This window comes from Magnolia sinica, chromosome 16 (assembly GCF_029962835.1).
Source record: "Magnolia sinica isolate HGM2019 chromosome 16, MsV1, whole genome shotgun sequence".
Taxonomy (NCBI): Eukaryota; Viridiplantae; Streptophyta; class Magnoliopsida; order Magnoliales; family Magnoliaceae; genus Magnolia; species Magnolia sinica.
This window is the reverse complement of record NC_080588.1, coordinates 60585527-60608964: the sequence shown is the minus strand read 5'-3', so window position 1 is coordinate 60608964 and position 23438 is coordinate 60585527. Positions and strand designations below refer to the sequence as shown.

The following is a 23438-nucleotide window of genomic DNA, read 5'->3' as shown; positions in this document are numbered from 1 at the left end:
ACATACGAGATATTGAGACCACAATCTTTTGTTTCCTTTCCAAATGTTGATGATTTCTTGGTGAAATATTATGTGTTGTTGATATTTTGCAATATTGATGGATGTTTGGATAGAAGGTTGGATGGTTAAATAGGCCGGAAGGGATGGTTGGACTGATTTCTTACAAAAACACATGCTTTTAAGGCCCCATTAAATGGAAACTGGTTATGTATGCATTCTTTTTGCAATTTTGTTTTATTTCTAAATATGCAAATACGTACATTTTAACATCTCCCGAAGTTTCACTGAAAATTTCACCGTTTTTCCCATGTTTCCCCGTATTTCCGGTTATCAGCAATATTATCCGTGATATCGATATTATTTCTGTATCCCTGGCCAGCGAAACTTGTAACAATACTGATACTTCGAACACTGGATAGGAGTAGCATGAAAAATAGGAAAAATGCTAGCACTGCTTCATCCACAAGCCAAAATCTAATACCAACAGCAAGAGCATAACAGAGGTCACTTCTTTAGAAGATTCAAAATAACATGAAACAAAAACAATGGTTGTCTAACATTTCTCAAGAGACTGATATCTTAAGCAATTAATGTTGCAAAATGAATATTAAAAGATAATCTCTAAATTCACAATTACTGTGTTATAAAAAAAAAAAAAAAATTTAAAAAAAAAAAAACACTACCAAGATTTGGATGCACAATCTGTTCTGAAGAGAATAACCAAGAGATGTTCACTTACCAAAGGCCGGTCATCGTCATCAACCGGGACCTTCTCCATTGCTGCAAGGGTCGTCAAGCCACCGACAACTCCACCAAATACCGTATGTTTGAAGTTCAGATGATTTGCAGACTTGTACAGGATGAAAAACTGGGAGCCATTAGTGTGGGGGCCACTATTTGCCATACTGACAACTCCTCTTCCCGAGTGAAGCAATTTTGAGTTGAGCTCATCCTTGAAAGGCTTTCCCCAAATAGACTCCCCTCCTTTTCCAGTACCAGTTGGATCACCACCTTGAATCATGAAATTCCTATATAATGCAGATGATTAGTCCTATTGACATTTTTTTTTTTAAATGGAATTACAAAGAAGAAAACTAGTTTAACATACAAGGTATCGACGGGGCAGTCTGTTTACTGTACCTGATGCTTCGATGGAAAGCTATTCCATTATAATAGCCACGTTCACAGAGGGTGATGAAGTTCTCACACGTCCTTGGAGTTATATCACAATGCAGCTCTATGTTCAAATCTCCATGTGTTGTATGCAACTGGACATAGCCTTTTTTCTTTGGATTTTTTTCAACTTTAACATATTCAAAGTCATTTTTGGTGACAGGATCAAACGAAGTAGAAGTAAAGGATCGTGATGCAGCCCCTGTAGTAAAACGGCTTTTTACCTGAAAGAACACCCAATGCCTTCCAATAAGAAATGGAAGCAAGAAAGGAAAAACTGACTCGAATAGATGAGCACCAAAACTGTGTGCCAAGTTTTACAACAAATAAATGTGAAACAAAACCAAAGTATTGGATTGAGTGGCTTTAATTAGAATAACTGACCATTTTTGCATTCACAGGCATGCGTTCTCCCGCCATGTGCATGGCAATTCGAGCAGCAGTCTTATCACTAGCTGCAGCTTTGGCTGCTGCTGCGCTTCTTCCATGTACTGATGCAGATGCAGCATCTACAATGCTGAATGACTGCCCGGGATTAGAGCTGGATTTGGAGTCTTCTTTGATGCGAGATCTTGATGATAAAATGGCAGCAAGTACAGCGGCTCTTTCATTTTGCGCTTTGCTGCCACCACCACCATGCAATGCAGTTTGTTTCGCCTTCTCAGTTCCAAGCTCTTGTAGCATCTGCTTGATATCTCCTGAAACATTTATGTCACTTGATGGATCCTCACCCTTCCGTAAATCTGGCCAACAAAAGGACAAAAATCATTATCATGGATATTGAATAGATAAATTCTTAAGAAAACTATTTTTAAATCACTTGCCTTCATCATCAAGTTTCAAGCTATTTTTGACATGGTCAAAATCCGTGAGGACCTTGCTATCAATAGTATTTGGGTTCTGCAACGGGGCAACCATAACAGAAAAATAAAATAAAATCGTAAGCGTGATGGACTGATGGTTATGAAGATTGGTATCAATAGATAGTAAAGGCTATGTGCTAATTCACCTAAGTACCTGGATTGTTATCAGGTCCTCTTTCGTGAAAGGTTCATCTGTGAGGAGTTCCTTCCAATTTTTGGTTTTCAGGTTCAACTCTTTAATTGCCTGTGAAACAAAAGTGACCCAAATTTCAATAATGTGGAAGCCAAGTTATGTAAGGAAACTTCCTACAAAATGATATTTGGAACAGCAATCAAGAATAGCAACAAACCTCGTAACAGAACACGTTCCCTGTAGTTTTGACAGCAACTATGTGTGTAAATTCAGTAAAGACTTTGTTCAAAACAGGGCAATGATACTCTCCTACAGTGACATCAAGAACAGATTTAACGAACACCGAGTAATTCATGGACATCCAGAACAGAAAATAGAAAAACGAGAAATAAAGGGACGAGGACAAAAATAGAAATTGGGACATACTGATTAAACAATTGCACTTTTTAAAAATTATTATGGATACATTCAGGTGGGCAAGCACAAACAAGACTAAGAACCACTAAATGAAGCTATATGAGAAAATTTAGGAACATAAATTTCATGATTGAATGACTTATATGAGCTTCACATGCTGCATCCCACATTTTCAGTATGAAAACCTTCTTGGTGCATCAGTAGAGGGTCAAACCTTCAAAGGTTCTAAATCCAGACCTACTCTGTGCCTAGTCAAGCATAGATCAATAATGTTGTGCTCCTTCTATAAAAAAGGGTGGTGGTGTCGGACATGGTCATTCTAAATTTTTCTAAGCATGAGTTTTCTTAAAAATTGTAAGAAGAAGTTTGATATTAATAAAGTTATTCCCCCTATCTACTCAAATATTCTTGTGAATGTAATTCATGTCCACTTCTTAGAGATTCGATGCCAATATCTCATTGATTTGATGATCAAGTTGCACCATTTTGGTATCAAAGCGGGGTTGTCTTTGAGGATTTCGACTCTACATCATCTTATGATGGCTTTCAAGGGGATGACATAGAAAGAGTTAGTGCAACTAACCCAATTGTTCCGCACACTCACAGAGTAGATTAAACACACAATGTAGGCAATCTCACTAATCAAGTGGGAGAGATCCCAAAAAAAAAAAAAGTGGGGGAGATTCGGCGTTGAGGGATTCAGAGACCAAAGTTGGAGCATGTGGACATGCAGGGGGAGCCCCTACCAAGGTCCTAACTAACAACAAATAGCCCTAGTTTTTGAAGACACCAATTATTGAATGCTTTGATTGTTGGAACGTTATAGACAGCTTGGAATTAAGGTAAAAATTCCGAAATTCCATGGTCAATAGCATGTTGACAATTTCTTCGATTGGCTAAACAAGGTGGTAAAGGTGTTTGAGTATAAGGAAATCGTGGATAATTAGAAGGTGAAGTTAGTAGCTATGAAGTCTTCCGGTCATGCTATAGCATAACGGGATGATCCCCAAATCAAACGAATCCATCAAGATAAGGAGAAATTAAATTATTGGGAAAAGATGAAAAAAAATAAAGTTAAAAAATAAAAAAGAAAAAGAAATTCCTATCCACGACTTATGCTCGTGACCTCTATTAAAGATGCCACAATCTACGTCAAGGGAACAAGTCAATAAATGAAAACACCGAGTTTCATACTTTGACATCACAAGCAAGGTTTCGTGACTATGGAGACCAAAAGATTTCAAAATATCTTAATGGTCTTAACTGGAATATCATAAATGAATTGGGTTTTAAAGATGTATTTAAAATGTTTGATGCATATATACTTGCATTGAAAGCCGAGGAGATAATTAATTGGGAACTTGGGAGACAATTTGGCGCCCCATGAGGGTCGTCGTCGACAACGAGGCAACATGCTAACTTCTCACATAATGCAACCACAAGGCCTCCCATAGGCAGAGGGACGATAGGCCAACATCCAACAAAGAAGCCAAGCCCCAACTTAGGGGGGGGTGGTTATGAATAACATGCTAGTGCACCAAAGATGGGTTAAAGCAACACTCCCTTTATGTGCTTTAAGTGTGGGCAACCGAGACATCACTCTTTTCACTACCCTAAGCATTAGTCCACAATTGAAGTAAATTTATTTGAAGAATGAGAATATGTTGAAGACACTCCCGACCACATGCAAACGAAAGTTGAAGTAGACAGAATACGAAGAACATGCATATGAGGATGGGGTACATGTTGGGGAAGATGTAATATATGTGTATGGTAATAGGGGAGAATCGTTGGTTATCTAACAGACTATGCTATCAACGCCTCAAATGGTTGATGAGGGGTGATGGTTGTGACATAATATCTTCCGCGCCACTTGTACTTCTGTTGGGAAGATATGCATAATTTTGGTAAACGGGAGGAGCAATGAGAATAGTCTCACAAGAAATGGTGGATAAATTATAATTCAACAAACATAAGCATCCACGACCATATCGGATTCGTTGGTTCAAGAAATAGGGAGAAGCTTTTGTTAACTCGAAGTCCTTAATTTCCTTCTCTATTGAATCTAAGTACAAGGATGAGGTATGGTGTGACATGGTCCCCATGGATACATGTCACATTTTGTTAGGGAAACCGTGATTGTAAGATAGAGATGTGATGCATTTGACTTAGGCAAACACTTATTCCTTTGTCAATGATGGTGTTGATATCACATTGCACCCAATAAAACATCTTCTAACACCCAAATCTGATAAAGAAGAGGGTTAAAAATCATTCAATGTGCAAAGTTTGAAGAGGAAAGCGAAGAGACTGGCATCATCAATGTCATAGTTGCTAAAGAAGACATGAAACAATCAGATGTTCCACCTCCTATAAAAGAGCTCCTTCATGAATATAAAGACTTAGCGCTCAAAGAACACTCAGCTAAACTTATTCCTATGAAGAACATTCAACATCACATTGATTTAGTGCAAGGACCCGGGATTTTGCTGTGCACGAATGCACGTGCATGCAAGTACACTTACATTCATCCATGAATCCATCCACGCATCCATGCATACATATATCCATCATTCTATGGAAGTTGTGAATATTAATATGCATAATCAATTTGTTTAGAGTGAACCATTGATGTATGTAATTATTAATTATATTGTGTATATGTACATATACACTTGCACTCTCGCCACTTACACTCTCAAGACCACTCGTGTATCCATAAACAAGCTCAAATCTAACCATATAACTTACCCTAAACCTACCTAATCTTGCCCCTCGACCCGTGTGTCAAAACCACTCCATTAAGACCCTGTAGTTACATTAAAAATCTACTGAAGTAGATTACTCAATCAGCACAATCTAAACTATACAATTTCGAGTTATACTGACCCATAGAAAAACCGTAGAGTTAAAGATCAATTCACCTATGATTGACCAATTATCTCCACCTTAGACTTGCATCACTAATGGCCATTGAACCCACGACTTATATTAGCCCTCTAAGACATGTGATGACATACCTAAACCATCTAGAACAATTCAATCGAGATAGTGGACCAATCCTTGGATCCTTACCCTAAAGGAACGTGCACAGATCCTCCAATTCCATCACCAATCTTAGGCCATTCATCCATTAACTTTCACATCTGCTTGTATATACAATCATTCACCAAACCAATCGTAGAGATATCTAATTAGACTTAGATCCAACAATCTAACCGTCCACGTCACCTTTAGACCATCCCATTATAGTGAACTTGCCCTAAGACTATCTCAATCACACATACACTTGCCTATCCATGAATCTAAACCATCCACCCTATTCCCTACCCTCGCATGATCATATCTTATTGTTGACTTTCAATCCCAATGGTTAGAGGTGCATCCACCAATCATCTAGGATTCCCACAGTCTACATGTTCCTACCCTACACTACTCTTTGGAAAACCAATTTGTAGGAGTCTGATTGCAACGAAAACCTAACCGATGATTATCCAACTCAATTGAATTGTACATTGTCAATCTCGAAGTCTGACTCACAAGATCAACCGTTCACCAGAATTCACATCATATTTGCTAGATGAACCTCCTAAAAATTGGATAAAGACCATCCTTACAATCCACATGCGATCCCCAACGAATCTACCGGTTCACATTTCACATTGGACCATGTCTGGGCCCATTTTCAGTCCCTAGATATGCCACAACGAATCCTACAAATCCTACAGTTTCTAAAGCCTAAGGATCTAGTGATCCTATGTACACCCTTCTCCGTGCACCTTCACATGAAAAGATCAAGATCTGCCCATTAATCCGATAGACGGACTAAACATTTACACCTAGACACCTCATGGAACCTCCATGGACCCTCGTATTGTGAGTTTAAAGAAGAGTAGACTATTGATTCAAGATTCAAATAATTATAGCCATTCTAAGTAGAGTGGTGAACACTAATCAACCCATAGCGATTCTGAGAAGGAGACACCCTCGTATTGGACCACCAAATATCATGAACATTGATCAACCCATAGCTCAACACCAACCCTATACACGTGTGAAACATGGCACGAGTGCACATGTGGTCAAGCCGGAACCCACGAAAACCTCCCAACGTGCGAAAACTTCCCTCCCGATTCCCCCTCCTTATTTTTCTCCTCCCCTCCAATGAATGTGGAAACAAAGTCATGAGCTTCTGATCTTCCATTTGAACCATTCATCCCTTAGATCCAAGAACTCAGCTGGTGTCTCTACGATGCGATGAGCTAGGGTCGAGAAATCTGAACACACTGCATTATTCTCCCAACATCTTCTCATTATGGAACTTTTTGGGACGAGTTCGTGAGCCACCAACTAAATATGGACCATTCATTCCCTAGCAATCCATCTAGAAAATCAAATCAGCACCCTCACGCTATCAACGAGAAGACCGAACCCGACTCTTTCTCCCTTCCGAGTTCTTTCCTTTCAAATTTCAGAGGCACGGCTATCCAATCAAAACTGTCCAAAATCAGTTGTAATCCAAACTGTTCAAGATCATGGGACCCTTTATCATTCTCCAACAAGGACTCCCAATCGAAACAAAACCACCACCTTAGGAACTTATAAAACATTTGATTGAAGATCTGAATCCATCGTCGTGTGACCCATTTGTCGCACATATGATCACTAATAAGTGATATCCAACCAAAAATCCATCCACATATTTGGTATAGAACACCAACCCAAACCAGCGTCGAAACCCAACTTCGTCTGCAACTTGCTCCGTGCACAAACCCAACACTATCTCCTATTATAAATGTGATTCTAGAGTCTTTGTGAGCCTTATTTAAACTCTTTTGACGTAAGGGAAAGATCACAAAGGGACAAGAGAAAACGAGAGAGAAATCACGTGAAAGAAAGAGAGAAATCACGAGAGAGCGTGAGAGAGAGAGAGATCAATGGGGTCACAACACCGAGTCTAGACCCTCTGTTGGACATGATGGATGGAAAGAAGAGAGGAAAGGAAAGGAGAGGAAAGAAGAAGAGAAGGAGGAAGAAAGACAAATGGGTAAGGGAGATGGAGTTTTGCTAAGTCAACTCGCCGAGTCAATTCATTGAGTTTCAAGCCAAGTCAGGCAGATTTCAAGTTGAATTTAGGTCCAACAGATCATGAACCCTAGAGAGAGAAAGAGAGAGAGAGTTGAGATCCCTGCTGGATTTTTTGCACCCTGAATTCAAACTAGGTCGCGTCGAAATCCAACCGAGTCGAGTTGAGTCGAGCTAAGTCAAGCCGAATTGAGTCTAGCTCGAGTGCACGTAGGATCTAGCAAGGACTCAGAGTCCATCGTGTGCATGATTAATTTACATTTATCTTCAATTTTTCATACGATGCTAAGATTAAGTTGATTCTAATTTATAACCTGGTATGACAATGTTATAATTAAACCTTGAGTACATCTTACATTCCAAAAGTTTATATTTCATATTGAATTAAGGTCTGGATGTGATATTGTCATTGTGTACATGCTTAAGTTATGTTAGAATCGATGATAGATTATATGAATTGTGTATGTTGCATTCATAGCACAAAGAATGAGAATTGAGGATGAAATCAAAGGTGCTCTGCCACTGGACGTCCCTAAAAGATCAAAGTTACCCTGCCTTGGGTTATCCCTAAAAGATCACAGGTGCTCTGCCTTGGGTTGTCCCTAAAAGATCACAGGTCCTCTGCCTTGGGTTCTCCCTAAAAGATCACAAGTCCTCTACCTTGGGTTCTCCCTAAAAGATCCATAACACGGGTGCTCTGCCCTACAATAATCCTAAAAGATCACGAAAAGAATGATATTTATTTTATGGTTCATGAGTATTCGTAGTAGGCAATGCATTCATTGTTTCCCTGCGATCTTAGTTTCTCATCACAGCTTTCTTAATTGATGCTTTACAGTTCATGTATATTCTATGGTTATCTATTTTAGAAATAAATTTGAAAGTTTCAAAATCTGGGTATGAGATGATCCCACTGAGCTGTTATGCTCACCCCACCTCACCCCACAATTTTACAGGTGCCAAGCTGGAATATTACGAGTAGGCGGGCCTCTATTACTAATTTCCGTTCACTTACTAGGTTTAGTTTAAATTTTCAATTTCCGATGAAATAGCAAATTGTCAAAAGAAAAGAGACTTGAAATAGTGAACAGTGTTAATGAAATTTATTTCAAAATTAATTTCCTTTTAGAAGTTCTGAATTTCTATTGAATTCAAATGAATTTCGTGGGTTGTGATAAATATTAATTAATATAGTTCACAGCCTTGGGATTTGGGTCTTGAGTACCCCTACTTGTATACCCAGATTTCAGGACATGACATTTAGTGTCAGCTTCAAGTCAACCAAATTTTGCGCACTACCAGATGAATCCAGTTAAACATGTTGAGCTCCACCAACAGGTTACTAAGTTGCTACAAAATGGTTTAATTCAATAAGCATGTCACCATGTGTTGTTCCTGCATTATTTACCCATAAGAAAAATGGATCTTAGAGGGACATGGATTGCATCCTACCCCCGCCCGGACAGTAATCCGCCTAGGCAAGGCTCTATGGGGCCCACCGTGATTTAAGTGTTTTATCCACGCCGTTCATTGCTTTTCTCAGATCATTTTAAGGTATGATCATAAAAATGAAGCAGGTCCACAACTTCAGTGGACCACACCAAAGGAAGCAACAGTGATAATGACACCCACCGTTGAAACCTTTCCAAGGGCCACCGTGATGTTTTTTTTTTTTTTTTAACCATCCAACTTATTCATAAGGTCACGTAGACGTGGATGAAGTAAAAAAAACAAATATCAACTTGATCCGAAACTTCTCCAGCTCCCAAGAAGTTTTTAATGGTGGACGTTCAATCCCCACTTTATGGTCCACTTAAGCCCCGTACCTACCTCTTTTTTTTCTCATTCCTTAAAATGATCTGAGAAAAATTATGAACGGCGTGGATAAAACACTTACATCACGGTAGGCCCCACAAGGTAGGACGCAATCCGCGTCCATCTTAGAGGATGTGCATGGACAGACATTGTGATCAACCATATTGCTATCAAATACTGGTTTCATATGCCTTGCTTGGAAGATATATTAGACATGTTGCATGGAGCAAAGGTCTTTTAAAAAAATTGACCTGAAAAGCGAATATCATCAAATATGTATCAGACTGGGGATGATTAGAAGACCGCATTTAAGACTCAAGAAGGGTTGTACGAGTGACTCGTCATGCCATTTAGCCTTTCAAATGCGCCAAGCACTTTCAAAAGCTAATGACAGAGGTAACCCACCCTTTTATGAGATAGTTCTTAGTTGTCTATTTTGATGATATTCTTGTTTTGTCCCGATTCATCTATTCATCTTAATCATTTGATGTACCACAGAGGGAGTCACTATTTGTTAACTTCAAAAAGTGCTCCTACCTTGTCTATATTGTTATGTTTTTTGGGTATATCGTGTCTATAGAATGGTTCAAGGTTGACTAGGAGAAAATCAAGGCCATTGCCGAGTGGCCCACCCCACGAACCCTTTTTAGAGGTTCATTCTTTCCACGGCTTGGCGACATTTCACCGGAGATTTATTCAAAATTTCAACACCATCATTGCACTTGTAACTTATTACACGTAGAGAAGAAAGTTCGAATGGACTATAGCAGTGGATTGAAGCTTCGATGCCATAAAAAAAAAAAGAAAAGAAATTATAAAAGCTCCAGTTCTTGTACTTAGTGGACTTTGATAAAGTCTTTGAAATGGAAAGTGGTGCTTCAAATGCTGGCATTGATGCAGTGTTGAGTCATGAAGGAAAGTTGGTCATTTTCTTTAGTAAGAAGCTTAATGATACATGAAAGAACTATTTCATGCATGATCTTGAGTTATATGCAGTTGTCCAGGCACTACGACATTGGAGACAGAGCTTGATTCATTGGGAATTCATTCTATACTCGGACTGTGAGGCGTTTGGGAGAATGGCAAGCATCGTGGGTGTGCTCTCCACAGACGCGAGTTCGATTCCCCTCCCCGAGATTACCCGATGCACGTGGTTTGCGAGTGTGCATCCGCATGGAATAATATCACCTCAAAATGGAGCGGGAACACCCTGACGTCATCAAAAGAAAAAATAAATGAGACGTTGAGATATCTTAACTCCCTAAGGAAGTTGAGTGCACATCATGTGAAGTGAATAGCTTTCCTATAAGAATAAATTTTCCTTTTGCATCACAAAGCTAGAAGTCGAAACAAAGCGACGGGTGCTTTGAGTAAGATGGTGGTTTTACTAGGAACTCTCACCGTGAAGGTCATTGGATTTGAGGCATTAAAAGAACAATACAAAGAGGACCCCATTTTTGGCATAATACTTGACAGGTGTCTGGATGGCAGAGACTCCAAAGTGTAAATTCGTCTCATACGATGGATATCTATTCAAATGATGGATATCTATTCAAAGGGTTCTCGTGTATGCATTCTAAAAGGATCATTGCGAGAAAAGATTCTATCTAAGCCACGTGGAAGAGGACTAGGTAGACAGTTTGAAATGGATAAAACATTGACCATGGTGGAGAAAAATACTACTAGCCCCGTATGCGTCGTAATCTTGACTGGTTCATAGCATGGTGTCATCGATGGAAGTCTCCAAAAGGTATGTGCAGAATACTGACATTAATACGCTGCTTCCCATTCCGGTCGTAGCATGGTTGGATATTTATATAGAGTATAGACTTCATTTTGGGTCCTTCCTAAGACTCAAACGGAAGCAGATTCGACTCACATAGGAGCAAATTCGATTTTTGTTGTGGGCCCAACATGTGCTGATTTTTTAGACTGTTTATTTATTAGATTTTTAGATTTGGGGGCTTAAATCAATGATTGCAATTTAGTATTTTTGGAAGATATGGAGGTTGATTTAAAGATGTGATTGAAGATACGAGGGGGTTGTTATTGAAGATATGGGGATGATTTGGAGACGTAATTAGGATTATTTTCTATATTTGTTCTATTGTTATTAGGCTTTTACCATCTTAGGCAGATTAGATTGATTTGAAGTCAACTATGATTGATTAGAAATCAATCTCTTAGTTGTGGGGACTCTCATATTAGAAGTTGGATGAAAGAGGCAAACATAAAGGTGATAAGACTTGGTGGATTTCTGACATTGGTTAGTGGTGGGATAAGGGGTGGCTCAAGTGAGATTCATGTGACTCTACTACCCCCGGGGCAGTACAAACTTTGATTCCTGCTATGAACATTGTCTGATTCTGTTGCTCAAGAGGGGAACCTGCTAGGGAAATGGCAAAAAATGAACTCATGCAACAGGACTAAAGGTCCGCATTAATAAGTCCCAAACCCAAGTAACCATCTTATCAAGAACATAACTTGGGAAACTCGGTGTGTCTCTCATTGCACCATACAACCATCACCATCTTCGATGAATCACCAGCAAAACAGCTGCAATCCACTTAGGTTGGTTTCAGTGCTGAGTTTGCACTAGTAATTACTTATCACCCTTGTAAACAATTTCGGAGGTCTTGTTATTTGGTATAGGAAATCAATCAGTTGCTTGTGCTCAAAAGCCTTTTCATGTTCATCTCCCCATATTGGATTGCATTTGGTCTCTATTAGCTCATAAATTGCTTACTCTATTTACACAACTTTGTTTTCAAGACCTCAACTTGGGAGTGACATATTACATTGGAGTTATGCCATAGTTCCCAGCTCATTAAACTTTTTACAAGTTCTCAAACACATTCAGTTAAAACTTGACATGTCTAGAAAAGTAATGCGGGGGCATTTTCACACCAGGCTCGAGTGGGGTAGCCCGTGGGATGCGGGGACACACTCGGGGTGGGTGACCCATGTGATTTGGGGCTCATAGGGGAGGTCTCATATTCGAGACTCCTCACCGGTGGTGATTAATGCGCATTTCACACCGGGCTCGAGTGGAGTAGCCCGTGGGATGTGGGGACAAACTCGGGGTGGGCGGCCCATGTGATTTGGGGCCCACGAGCCCATGAGAGGGGTTCGGCCAAGGTCCTAACCCATGCGATGTGGGGCCTGGGCTATGAGATAAAGGGATTAATTGGTCATACTCTAACAATTTGATCTTTTAGAGCTACTGGTTAATTGTCCTGCATCAAATTGGTATCAGAGTAAGAGGTCTTATGTTCAAGACTCCTCACCGGGGGTAATTAATGTAGGGGCATTTTCACATCGGGCTCGAGTGCGGTAGCCTGTGGGAGGCAGGGACACACTCGAGGTGGGTGACCCATGTGATTTGGGGCCTATGGGGAAGGTCTCGTGTTCGAGACTCATCACCGCGAATGATTAATACACATTTCACACTGGGCTCGAGTGGGGTAGCCCGTGGGATGCGGGGACACACTCGGGGTGGGCGGCCCATGTGATTTGGGGCCCACGAGCCCACAAGGGGGATTCGGCCGAGGTCCTAACCCATGCGATGTGGGGCCTGGGCTATGAGATAAAGGGATTAATTCACCATACTCTAACAGTTCGAGCTTTTAGAGCTACTGGTTAATTGTCCTGCATCAAAAAGGATTCATGTAGCCAACCCCAATCAATTGGTATAAGGCTCAAGAGATGATGATGATGATGATTCAGTTAAAACTTGAGTTGAACCACAATGATTGGAAGAATGCTTCTTCTTCTTCTTTAAAGGGTAATTGGGCGAATGCTTAGACAATGATTCAGCTAAAACTTGAAATGAGTCAACTTGTATTTTATTCTATTTTTTGAGAACCAAGTCAACTTGTATCATTATATAGAACAAAAGGCTCGGTGGCTTTTATTTAAGTGATTTATATTTATTAAAAAACAAACCAAGTCAACTCACCCAGATTCTCAAGCATATGACCAAAATTCTATGATATGCTTGCATATCCCAAGTTTGGGCAGAATGCTTGCAATCGGCACAGAATGCTTTAATTGTAGCATAATTCTGTTGATTCAGCTCCCAAATGCCGTTGTGGTTGCAAATATTGATTTAGGGGTGGGCCAGAATGGGTGTCTGGGAAGCATTGTCTGTGTGCGTGTTGAATTTCCAAAATCATGAGATGATACTCGTGTGGATACAAAAGAGCTCTTTCTTTCCAACACAACACGAGAGACCCATTTCATAACTTATCAGCATTATACTAAAGAGCAGATATCCCAAAATCACAAATTATTTATCTTTGCTCCTAAGATGACCGTCAGCCAAACATGATTACATGACCTAGGGGCAGGAGCTATTAAATATCCTATTTTTGAAACTAGGCATCAATATCATTCCACATGTAAGAGTGGCTTCGAGAATGTACAGGATTATGTAGTAAACTGATGATTTTCCAATTGCTTATAATTGAGGAAAAAAAAAAAAAAAAAATCAATGGCAAAGGGAGAAAAGGAAAAAAAAAATAATTCTAAATCACCACCTGTTCCCTGTGCCTTGAGTGGACATAAAATTTGTCAGATAATAATAAAATGAAAAAGACTTAAGAGGAGACAGAAACATCACTTACCCTCAGAGTTCTTGTGAAAGTTAAGTGGGATGAGATCCTCTTCCTTGAGAGGAGCTCCCGTGACCGGATGCTTCCCGTATTTCTTTATATAAGGGATTATATTCCTGAACCCAAACAGATCAAACTAGATCAACAAATACGAATTCAAACAATAAACAAAATGCAAGGCTGCTTTTGGGCACACAACTGAATTGAGTGGTGAACATCCAGCTTGATCAAAGAGGAAATAATAAGTTGTAATTATGCATCCTTGCATTCACAGTGAGAAATTAGCTCTCAAGACTATGGTGCCACTATACACTATACATGTGGAAACATGCACACCAATCTCGAACACCCCCCCCCCCCCCCCCCCCCCCCCCCCCAAAAAAAAAAAATATATATATATATTGGATGGAGCATAGCACAAAAATACAATGATCAGATGGTATTAACTGTCCAACTGGGAACCATCAAATGGACAATTAAACAGCAATTGGTCAATGGTCCAAACTTAACAGGCAAAAATCAGATGGTTAAAAGATTTTCCAATCAGTGAGATTTTCAGGTAATGTTCCATCTGCAATGAGGCCTACAACTTTGAAGGTCAAAAAAGTGTGTGTGGAATCCACTTTATTCAACTAATTATAGCACCTGGGCCGACTACAGTCTAATAATTGCTGCATTATTCAACTAATATAGCAATTCAATTCAACTCAAACGCAACCTAAATCGTAATTTGAAAGCATACGCACATTACATCAAACACGTTGCCGTCGCTTGTACAGACAGGGTCCTCGAACGGAGTGAATACGAGACTGAATCAAAATCAAAATATTAGAGGATGCTATGATATAGAAAACAAAGGGCGGTGAAGGAATGTAGAGGAGAATGGGAAGGGATGAGTACGAGCAGCAGTAGAAGGGCAAGCGCTTGAAGGGTGCAGATAAATCCTTGGATTTGGCCCCGCCCCATTCCGTGGCCCACTCCGTTTTGGTGATGAACATCCGATCTTTGCTGTGCTGCTTCTTCCCCATCTCTGTCTGAAGGGGAGAGAGGAAAAAGAAATCTAGGGCTTTTGCGTTTTTCCTCCGCCTGTTGCGTCGGTTCTTCGAGCCCTTGCTGGAAAATCTAGGGTTTCTCTCTCTTTTCTCTTCTTTTTTCGGATCGGCTGAAAATCTCTCCCTGAAGACGCTGGGGTGAGAGAGAGCGAAAGTTTGGCCGTGGGAAGAGACTGTTTGAAAGGAAGGGGATGCAGTTTGGCTGCGACCCCAACACCAGCCAGCTAGCTAGTGTCAAAGCTCCGTGGGCCTCACCATGATGTATGTGTTCTATCCACGCCGTTCATCCGTTTTTCCAACTCATTTTAGGGCACGAGTCAAAAATTAAGGCAGATGTAAATCTCAGGTGGACCACATCACAGGAAACAGCGGCGATTGAACTCTCACCGTTGAAAGCTTCCTGGGCATAGAAGTTTTGGATCCGGCTGGTATTTGTGTTTTCCCTCAATCCAATCCATGCTCATGTGAACTAATCAATAGGTTGGATGGCAAATAAACCTTGCCGTGGTCCTGGGAAGTTCTTAATGGTCAGAGTTTAATCACCACTATTTCCTACAGTGAAGTCCACTTGAGATTTAGATCTCACTTACTTCCGAGCTAATGTTTTAAAATGAGCTTAAAAAATGATGGACATCATGGATCAGACATATATATCATAGTGGGGCTCACTGAGCTTTGACTCCAGCCAAACCGCATCAAGGCTCTGGGGTGGAACGATTTAAACAAATACTCAGGGGGAGTGCGTGTTGGAAATTATACAGATTAATGTATTTCTGTATAATGTGGAAACCGAAAATTGCAAAATAATCAGAAATCATGACAGGCTGAAGCACATCTAAAGCGTTGTCCTTAAAGCATTATTTGCCCCTACTCAAGTGAATTGAGTATGCTGATGGGTTACAGGCAAACAGCTTCTAGGATATGACGAGCCTGGTTTGGGTCTGCATTTAGCAAACACGAAGGCCCACCAAATGGAACTCAATTACACGATTTTTGGCAGTATTACAATATAAAAGAAAAATCTCAAAAGAAAAAAAAAAAGAAGAGAAAAGTAGTTTCGACTTCTGCACAAATCAGTTCAAATCTTCAGCCACTGGTTCAGTTGAACCATCCTAGACCACACCGCTGGTCTGTTCTTCAAGCTAAGGTTTAAGCCCTGCTACGTTGCTGGAAATACTAGAATATATGAGTGGAGAGGGGCTGACTGTCACAGTTCGTATGGGTTTGCTGGAGTGAGTTGAGATTGTTTGGAAACCCATATGGGTCCTTTTATAGGCCATGGTGGCTAGGGAATTATGGTCCAAAGACTTAAATTCCATTAAGTCATTTCTGGCTGTTGGAAAACTAGCCGTTTTATGACCGTTTTCTGACTGTTGTGCATGCGCCATTAAGCTGCTGCATGTTGACTATTGTGAGACAACAACTAGCCATTTTCTAGCTATTGAGCTAGCCATGCAGCAGTTACAGCTGGACCCCGCACTAATAGCTCAGCTGTTACAGTTTCTGCTGCAACAGTTCTTTTCAGTCTCTCTATTTATACTGTGAGATTTCTCTCTCAGTCCTTTAGTCTCTCTGCTAACCAGCCACCCACCATAGCCACTTAGTCGCACTGTGACTCACACACGTCTCGCTCCGGTTCGCTCAAGGTCGCGAAGGAGCGACCCTATGCGGACGTGCGAAGTGCAAAGTGCGTCACTGGTGCCTCTACAGCCACACAACCACACAGCCACACTGCCTCACATGCCTCACATGCCCACGCCCTCGCACCGAGCCAGAGCCCGAGCCCGTGCCCGTGCCCAAGCGCGAGCGTGCGCGCAGGTGTTCCAGTGCGTAAGGTCCATAGTCCACAGACTAGGTAGGTAAATATTATAATACTCCATATCCTTCATATAAACCACAGATTTTTCTCTTCCCTTTTCCATGTGGGACTATTCCCAAAAACCCACAAAAAAGTGTTTTTTCAAAACAATTTTAATATATATTATATATTATTTTATTATTAAAATATATATTTTATTAAAATCAATATTTTTTGCAACAATTCCCCACTTGATTTTATAAAATATTTTATCGGTTAAACAATACTTCCAAAATAATCAACTTATATTCATAAAGAAATATATCTTTCGACTTTAATCTTTCCTTAGTGTAAGTATCTCAATACTCTGTCAAAATGATTGGTAGCCGCAGTTTTGAACCAGTTATTCCTAGATAAAAGAATTAAAAATACCACACACATATTCGCTATGTGTTTGTTAGAGTTCCCACAATCTTGTTCAGCACAATTAATGGCCATGTGCTTATCCTAATTCGTGAACAATCACGAGAGAAAACTCCTAACTCTCATAAAAGACGGCACCATCTCTATATTCATATAGGTGAAATCCTTCCAATGTCTCCGTTACTATAAGATACTTGTCTTTATAGACTGGATTTCATTAAGAGTTCTAAGACTCAATCCTTTATTGTAACGCTCGGCACTTATCTATTATGGATGAAGTTTTATAATTGTGCTGAAGACTTTCCACATATCAGTGACTTGTTCTTACCCATTAAATCTAAAATTAGAGATTTTCTAACTTTAGGTTGGGTTATCATCACTGGTGAAACTTTGGTTGAAGAGTTTCAACCCCATCCCTCTAGATGTAGCCTTTACTACCTCTCTCGGTAGAGGTATAGTGAAAAGATCTGCCAGGTTATTGCTTGATTTCACATAAGAAATAATAATAATTCCATCTCGAATCAATTGTCTGACATAATTATGTCGAAGACTAATATGTCTAGACTTACCATTATAAGTGCCGCTATAGGCTCTAGCTAATGTGGCTTCACTATCACAATGTAATGACATAACCGATATAGGCTTTACATATAAAGGAATTTCTAATAGAAGATCCCTTAGTCACTCAGCCTCTTTACCTGTTGCAGCCAGGGCTATAAATTCAGACTCCATAGTCGAATGCGTTATGCAAGTTTGTTTCTTGGATCCCCAAGATACAGCTGCACCTCCTAGAGTGAATACCCACCCTGTAGTAGACTTGTTGTCCCCTGCACTCGATATCCAGCTCGCATCGGTATATAATTCTAATACGGCAAGAAACTCTGAATAAAATAGTCCTAAGTCTTTGGTTGCTTTTAAGTAACCAAGGACTCTACTTATTGCATTTCAATGTTCAGTACTGGAGTTACTAGTAAACCTATCAAGTTTATTCACAACATACGTGATATCAGGTCTAGCGCATTGCATAACATACATAAGACTCTCAATAGCACTCGCATATTTTAATTGTGCAACTGTTCTTCCAATATTTTCTTTTAGCTTGATACTTGGATCAACTGTAGTTTTTGGTTTCTTTTATATTTAGATGGTTAAACTTGTTTAGTATCTTCTCAATATAATGAGATTAACACGAAGCATAACCCCCACAATATTTTTTAACTTTGATAGCAAAAATGGTATCAATTTGTCAAAGATCTTTCATTTTAAATACGGAAGATAGAAACCTCTTTGTTTCAGTCACACCTTCTATTTTATTACTTATTATTAACATGTCATCAACATACAAATAAATAATAACGATGTAACTACCATCTACTTTAAAATATATGTATTTGTCGGCTACATTATGCATGAAACCATGAGATAGTATTTTGAAATCAAACTTCTCATGTCATTGTTTTGGTGCTTGTTTTAATCCATACAAAGATTTAACTAATTTACATACTTTGTTTTCATTTCCCGGTAGAAGGAATCATTCAGGTTGTTCCATATATACCTCCTTGTTGAGGTCACCATTCAAGAATGCGGTCTTTACATCCATTTGGTGGATGTGAAGATGATGTATGGAAGTTAGCGCAAATAATATCCTAATGGATGTTATCCTAGCTACAGGTGAGTATGTGTCAAAGTAATTTATCCATTCTTTTTGTCTAAAATCCTTAGCTACTAGTCGAGCTTTAAATGTTTGGATAGTCCTATCAGTGTAATATTTCTTCCTAAATACCAACTTATAACATATGAGTCTAGAACCTGGAGGTAAGTTAACTAGTTCTCATGTCTGATTTGATAGTATAGATTCCATTTCATCGTTTATAGCTTCTTTTCAGAAAGCTGAGTCTCTAGAGAATATGTCTTCTTTATATGTTTTAGGATCATCCCGTATAGTCATTACTATATGTATTTTTCTTATAACATTTTCTCTATCTCCTTCTACAAGATGGAAAATGACGCGTTGTGAGTTTATATAGTCATCTCCTAGACTATTCTCTATTATTGTCCTTTGACTCCTACGAGGTTCAATAGGAGCTTTCACTATCTGTAGAGCTGTGCTATCTTGTTCTCTATTAGGAGTTTGGATTTCATTATCCTTTGACTCTAAGAATAGTGAGTTTTTAAAAAATTTAACGTCTCTTGATTCTATTATTGAATTAGACTCTATGTCTAAAAGTATATAAGTTTTACTATTTTATGCATACCCTACGAAAGCGCACTTAATAGCTCTTAGTCCTAACTTAGTTTTTTTTGGATCATGGGTTCTGCAATATGCAAAATACCCCCACACTTTTATATATCCTAGGTTAGGTTTTCTACCTCTCCATGTTTCATATGAAGATATTTTATATTTTTTAGACGGAATTCTGTTTATTATATGACATGCTGCAAGCAGTGCCTCTCCCCATAGACTTAGTGGCAACTTTGCCTTTATCAGTATTGAGTTGACCATTTATACTAATGTTCTATTTTTTCTTTCATCTATTCCGTTTTGTTGAGGTGTGTATGGCGCTGTACATTGATGTATCAGTACATGTTCTTCACAGAAGTTATCGAATTCATTGGAGAAGTATTCTCCTCCTCCATCGCTATGGATAATTTTTATTTTATTATTCAGTTGATTCTCTACTTCTGCTTTATATATATTAAACATGTTTAATGCTTCATCTTTACTTTTTAATAGGTACACATACACATACCTAAAGCAATCATCTATAAAGGTTATGAAGTATCGTTTACCTCAACGAGTAAAAATGTTGTTTAACTCACGGATATCATTATGCACAAGATCCAATACTTAAGACGATCTTTCAACACTTGGAAAAGGTTTCTTCGTCATTTTGGATTTCATGCGCACTTCACATTTTTTAATTTCATTATCTGTGTATGAGATTAAACCATTCTTAGCCATGAATTTTAAGGTATTATACCCCATATGGACTAGCCTATCATGCCACAGTTCAGCAGATTCAACCATATACGCAGAAGTGCTACTTTCATTCAGAGAAAACTTAATCATCACATTACAAGCATATCCCTTTTCGACAAAATTTCTATTTTTGGACAGAATCAGTTTACCTGACTCTTACACCACCCGTATGTCTGGTTTTCCCAAAAGACCCCCATAAACTAAGTTTCGCCTCATGTCTGGGACGTGCAATACATTAGTTAGAATCACTTTCTTTCCAAAGGTGAATATCAGTTCGACAGTTTCTTTGCCGACGACCTTCGATCGGACTTCATTACCCATTTGGACTTCTTGACCACCGGTTAATTTCTCATAGCTTGATTTGTCGTAGCACACATGTACTGTAGCGGCAGTATCATACCACCAACCTGGAACTTTGCCTTGGATGGTATTCACCTCAGTGATCATAACCACGATATCACCTTCTTCTACTGCACTTGCCTCTTTTTTAGATTTGTGATAGTGGTATACTCGAGCATAGTGCCCGGTTTTTCCATAGGCATGGCATGGGCCCTTGAACTTTCCATTCTTCGTTTGGGTGTTTTTCTTGAATTTCCCTTTATTAGGTTTTAGGGAATCGTCCTTCTCGGGATGTTTGTTATTAGTGGTTTCTATAGCATGTACCTTGGACGAGGTATTCCCGTTATCATTTTTTCTATCACGGTTATGGGATTCTTCCTCAATCTTGAGGTGTTTCGGGATTTGTTCCAGTGTGTAGTCCTCGGTTTTATGAAGTGACTTCTTTTTATAGTCTTTCCACATCGGTGACAATTTGACAATTATAGCCCCGACTTGGAATGATTCAGGAAGATCGATTTTTTATCGCTTTGATTTTGTTTACCATTAGCTGCAGTTCTTGGATTTGGGGTAGCAGCGGTTTATTATCTGCCATGCTGAAGTCAAAATACCTGATGATGAGAAACTTGTTGGTACCTTATTCTTCAGCCTTATATCTGAATTCCACAGCGGCTCAGATCTCCTTTGTTGATGACGTCTGTTGGTACAAATCGTATAGGCGGTCAGAGAGAGCATTCAGAATGTGTCCTCGACGCAAGAGTTCATCTTCGGCTCTTTTGGTGCGGGCAGCTACTTGTTCAGGTGTGTCTTTGTCAGATGCTTCAGGTAGTGTTTGCAAATTTGGATCTAATATGTAATAGATCTTCAGCGCCGTCATGAGAAATTTTAGCTTGTCCTGCCATCTTGTAAAATTGGTTCCATCGAACTGATCAAGACGTATCAAGTCCTGATTCATCAACTTGATGGATGAAATACTGTCGACTTCCATCAGAAAAATAACGCTTTAAGATTATTAGAAACTATACAGATTAATGTATTTCTGTATAATGTGGAAATCAAAAATTGCAAAATAATCAGAAATCAGGACAGGCTGAAACACGTCTGAAATGCTGTCCTTAAAGCGTTATTTGCCCCTACTCAAGTAAATTGAGTATGCTGATAGATTACAGGCAAATAACTTCTAGGATACGACGAGCCTAGTATGGGTCTGCGTTCAACAAACACGAAGGCCCACCAGATGGAACTCAATTACACACTTTTTGGCAGTATTACAGTATAAAAGAAAAATCCCAAAAGAAGAACAAATGAAGAGAAAAGTAGTTTCGACTTCTGCATAAATCAGTTCAAATCTTCAGCCACCGGTTCAGTTGAACTGTCCTAGACCACACCGCTGGTCTGTTCTTCAAGCTAAGGTTTAAGCCTTGCTATGTTGCTAAAAATACTAGAATATATGAGTGGAGAGGGGCTGACTGTCTCAGTTCGTATGGGTTTGCTGGAGTGAGTTAAGATTGTTTGAAAACCCATCCAGGTCCTCTTTTTATAGGCTATGGTGGCTAGGGGGTTATGGTCCAGAGACTTAAATTTCATTAAGTCATTTATGACTGTTGGAAAACTAGCCGTTTTATGATCGTTTTCTGACTGTTGTGCATGGGCCATTAAGCTGTTGCATGCTGACTGTTGTGAGACAATAGCTAGCTGTTTTCTAGCTGTTGGGGCGTGCGAAGTGCAAAGTGCGCCACTAACGCCTCTACAGCCACACAGCCACACTGCCTCACATGCCCACGCCCTCGCACCGAGCCCGAGCCCGAGCCTGTCCTCGTGCCCGAGTACGCACTGGAACATGCAAGGTCCATAGTCCACGGACTAGGCAGGTAAATATTATAATACTCCACATCCTTCATATAAACTACATATTTTTCTCTTCCCTTTTCCATGTGGGACTATTCCCAAAAACCACAGAGAAGTGTTTTTTCAAAACAACTTCAATATATATTATATATCATTTTATTATTGAAATATATATTTTATTAAAATCAATATTTTTTGCAACAGTGCGTTGGGGTGATACTCGAGCTCTTATAACATTATACAGAATTTCACACTTGGATGCAATTAATTCAAACTAAACCATCCAAATTATTGGACCCAGATGTTTCGTAGACCAAAATTTAAGATTATTTGACTCCCTAACTATAGGACTGGTGGACATTTATGAGAGCTGAGAATGAAAAATATTACGTAGGCAAATTTCAAGAAAATAACTGTTCCAAGGAGTAGATGTTAAGGCATCATTTGGATGCCTATAAAGTCCTTTTAAGTTATAAATGAATTACTTGTAATTTAATTACAGGATTTGTTTTACAAGCTTTATAGGCTATAAATTTAGTTGTAGTTTGAAATATAATGCTTAATATACACCCATGAGGCCCATCATAATGCGTATGGTATATCTAATCTATCTATTTTGTACTTCCTTTGATGCTCTCCTATATCTCTAACAAAACAATTTGTCCACTATCAAATAGACGACACAAGGGAAGGATGGAATGTCGATCAATGAAAACTTTCAGACTGCATTTGAGGCCTATTGTGATTGGTGGAGGACATCCAATCATTTAGTGTGTATGCTTTAATGCCCCCTTTGGACTTAGAAAAATCAAACATTTCTTAAATGAATTTTATATATTTTGAAAAATCAGTTGTTCAAGATCTTTAATATAAATACTCTATTTATTGGAAATACTTTACTT

The 23438-nt window shown here is 39.2% G+C and overlaps 1 protein-coding gene across 1 annotated transcript in view; it reads right to left on the bottom strand.

Annotated features, from left to right (window-relative positions):
* The window catches only part of LOC131228958 (peptidyl-prolyl cis-trans isomerase CYP65), a 36507-nt gene extending 21180 nt beyond the window's left edge, over window positions 1–15327 (bottom strand). Inside the window, exons 1-9 of the mRNA XM_058224798.1 lie at window positions 15000–15327; window positions 14846–14908; window positions 14112–14215; window positions 2387–2478; window positions 2191–2280; window positions 1998–2073; window positions 1558–1916; window positions 1141–1397; window positions 740–1028 (exon numbers count right to left, since the gene is read on the bottom strand). Coding sequence (XP_058080781.1) covers window positions 740–1028; window positions 1141–1397; window positions 1558–1916; window positions 1998–2073; window positions 2191–2280; window positions 2387–2478; window positions 14112–14215; window positions 14846–14908; window positions 15000–15127 — 1458 coding nt within the window. The 5' untranslated portion in view covers window positions 15128–15327. The remainder of the gene's footprint in view (window positions 1–739; window positions 1029–1140; window positions 1398–1557; window positions 1917–1997; window positions 2074–2190; window positions 2281–2386; window positions 2479–14111; window positions 14216–14845; window positions 14909–14999) is intronic.
* Between the last annotated feature and the right edge of the window lie 8111 nt (window positions 15328–23438).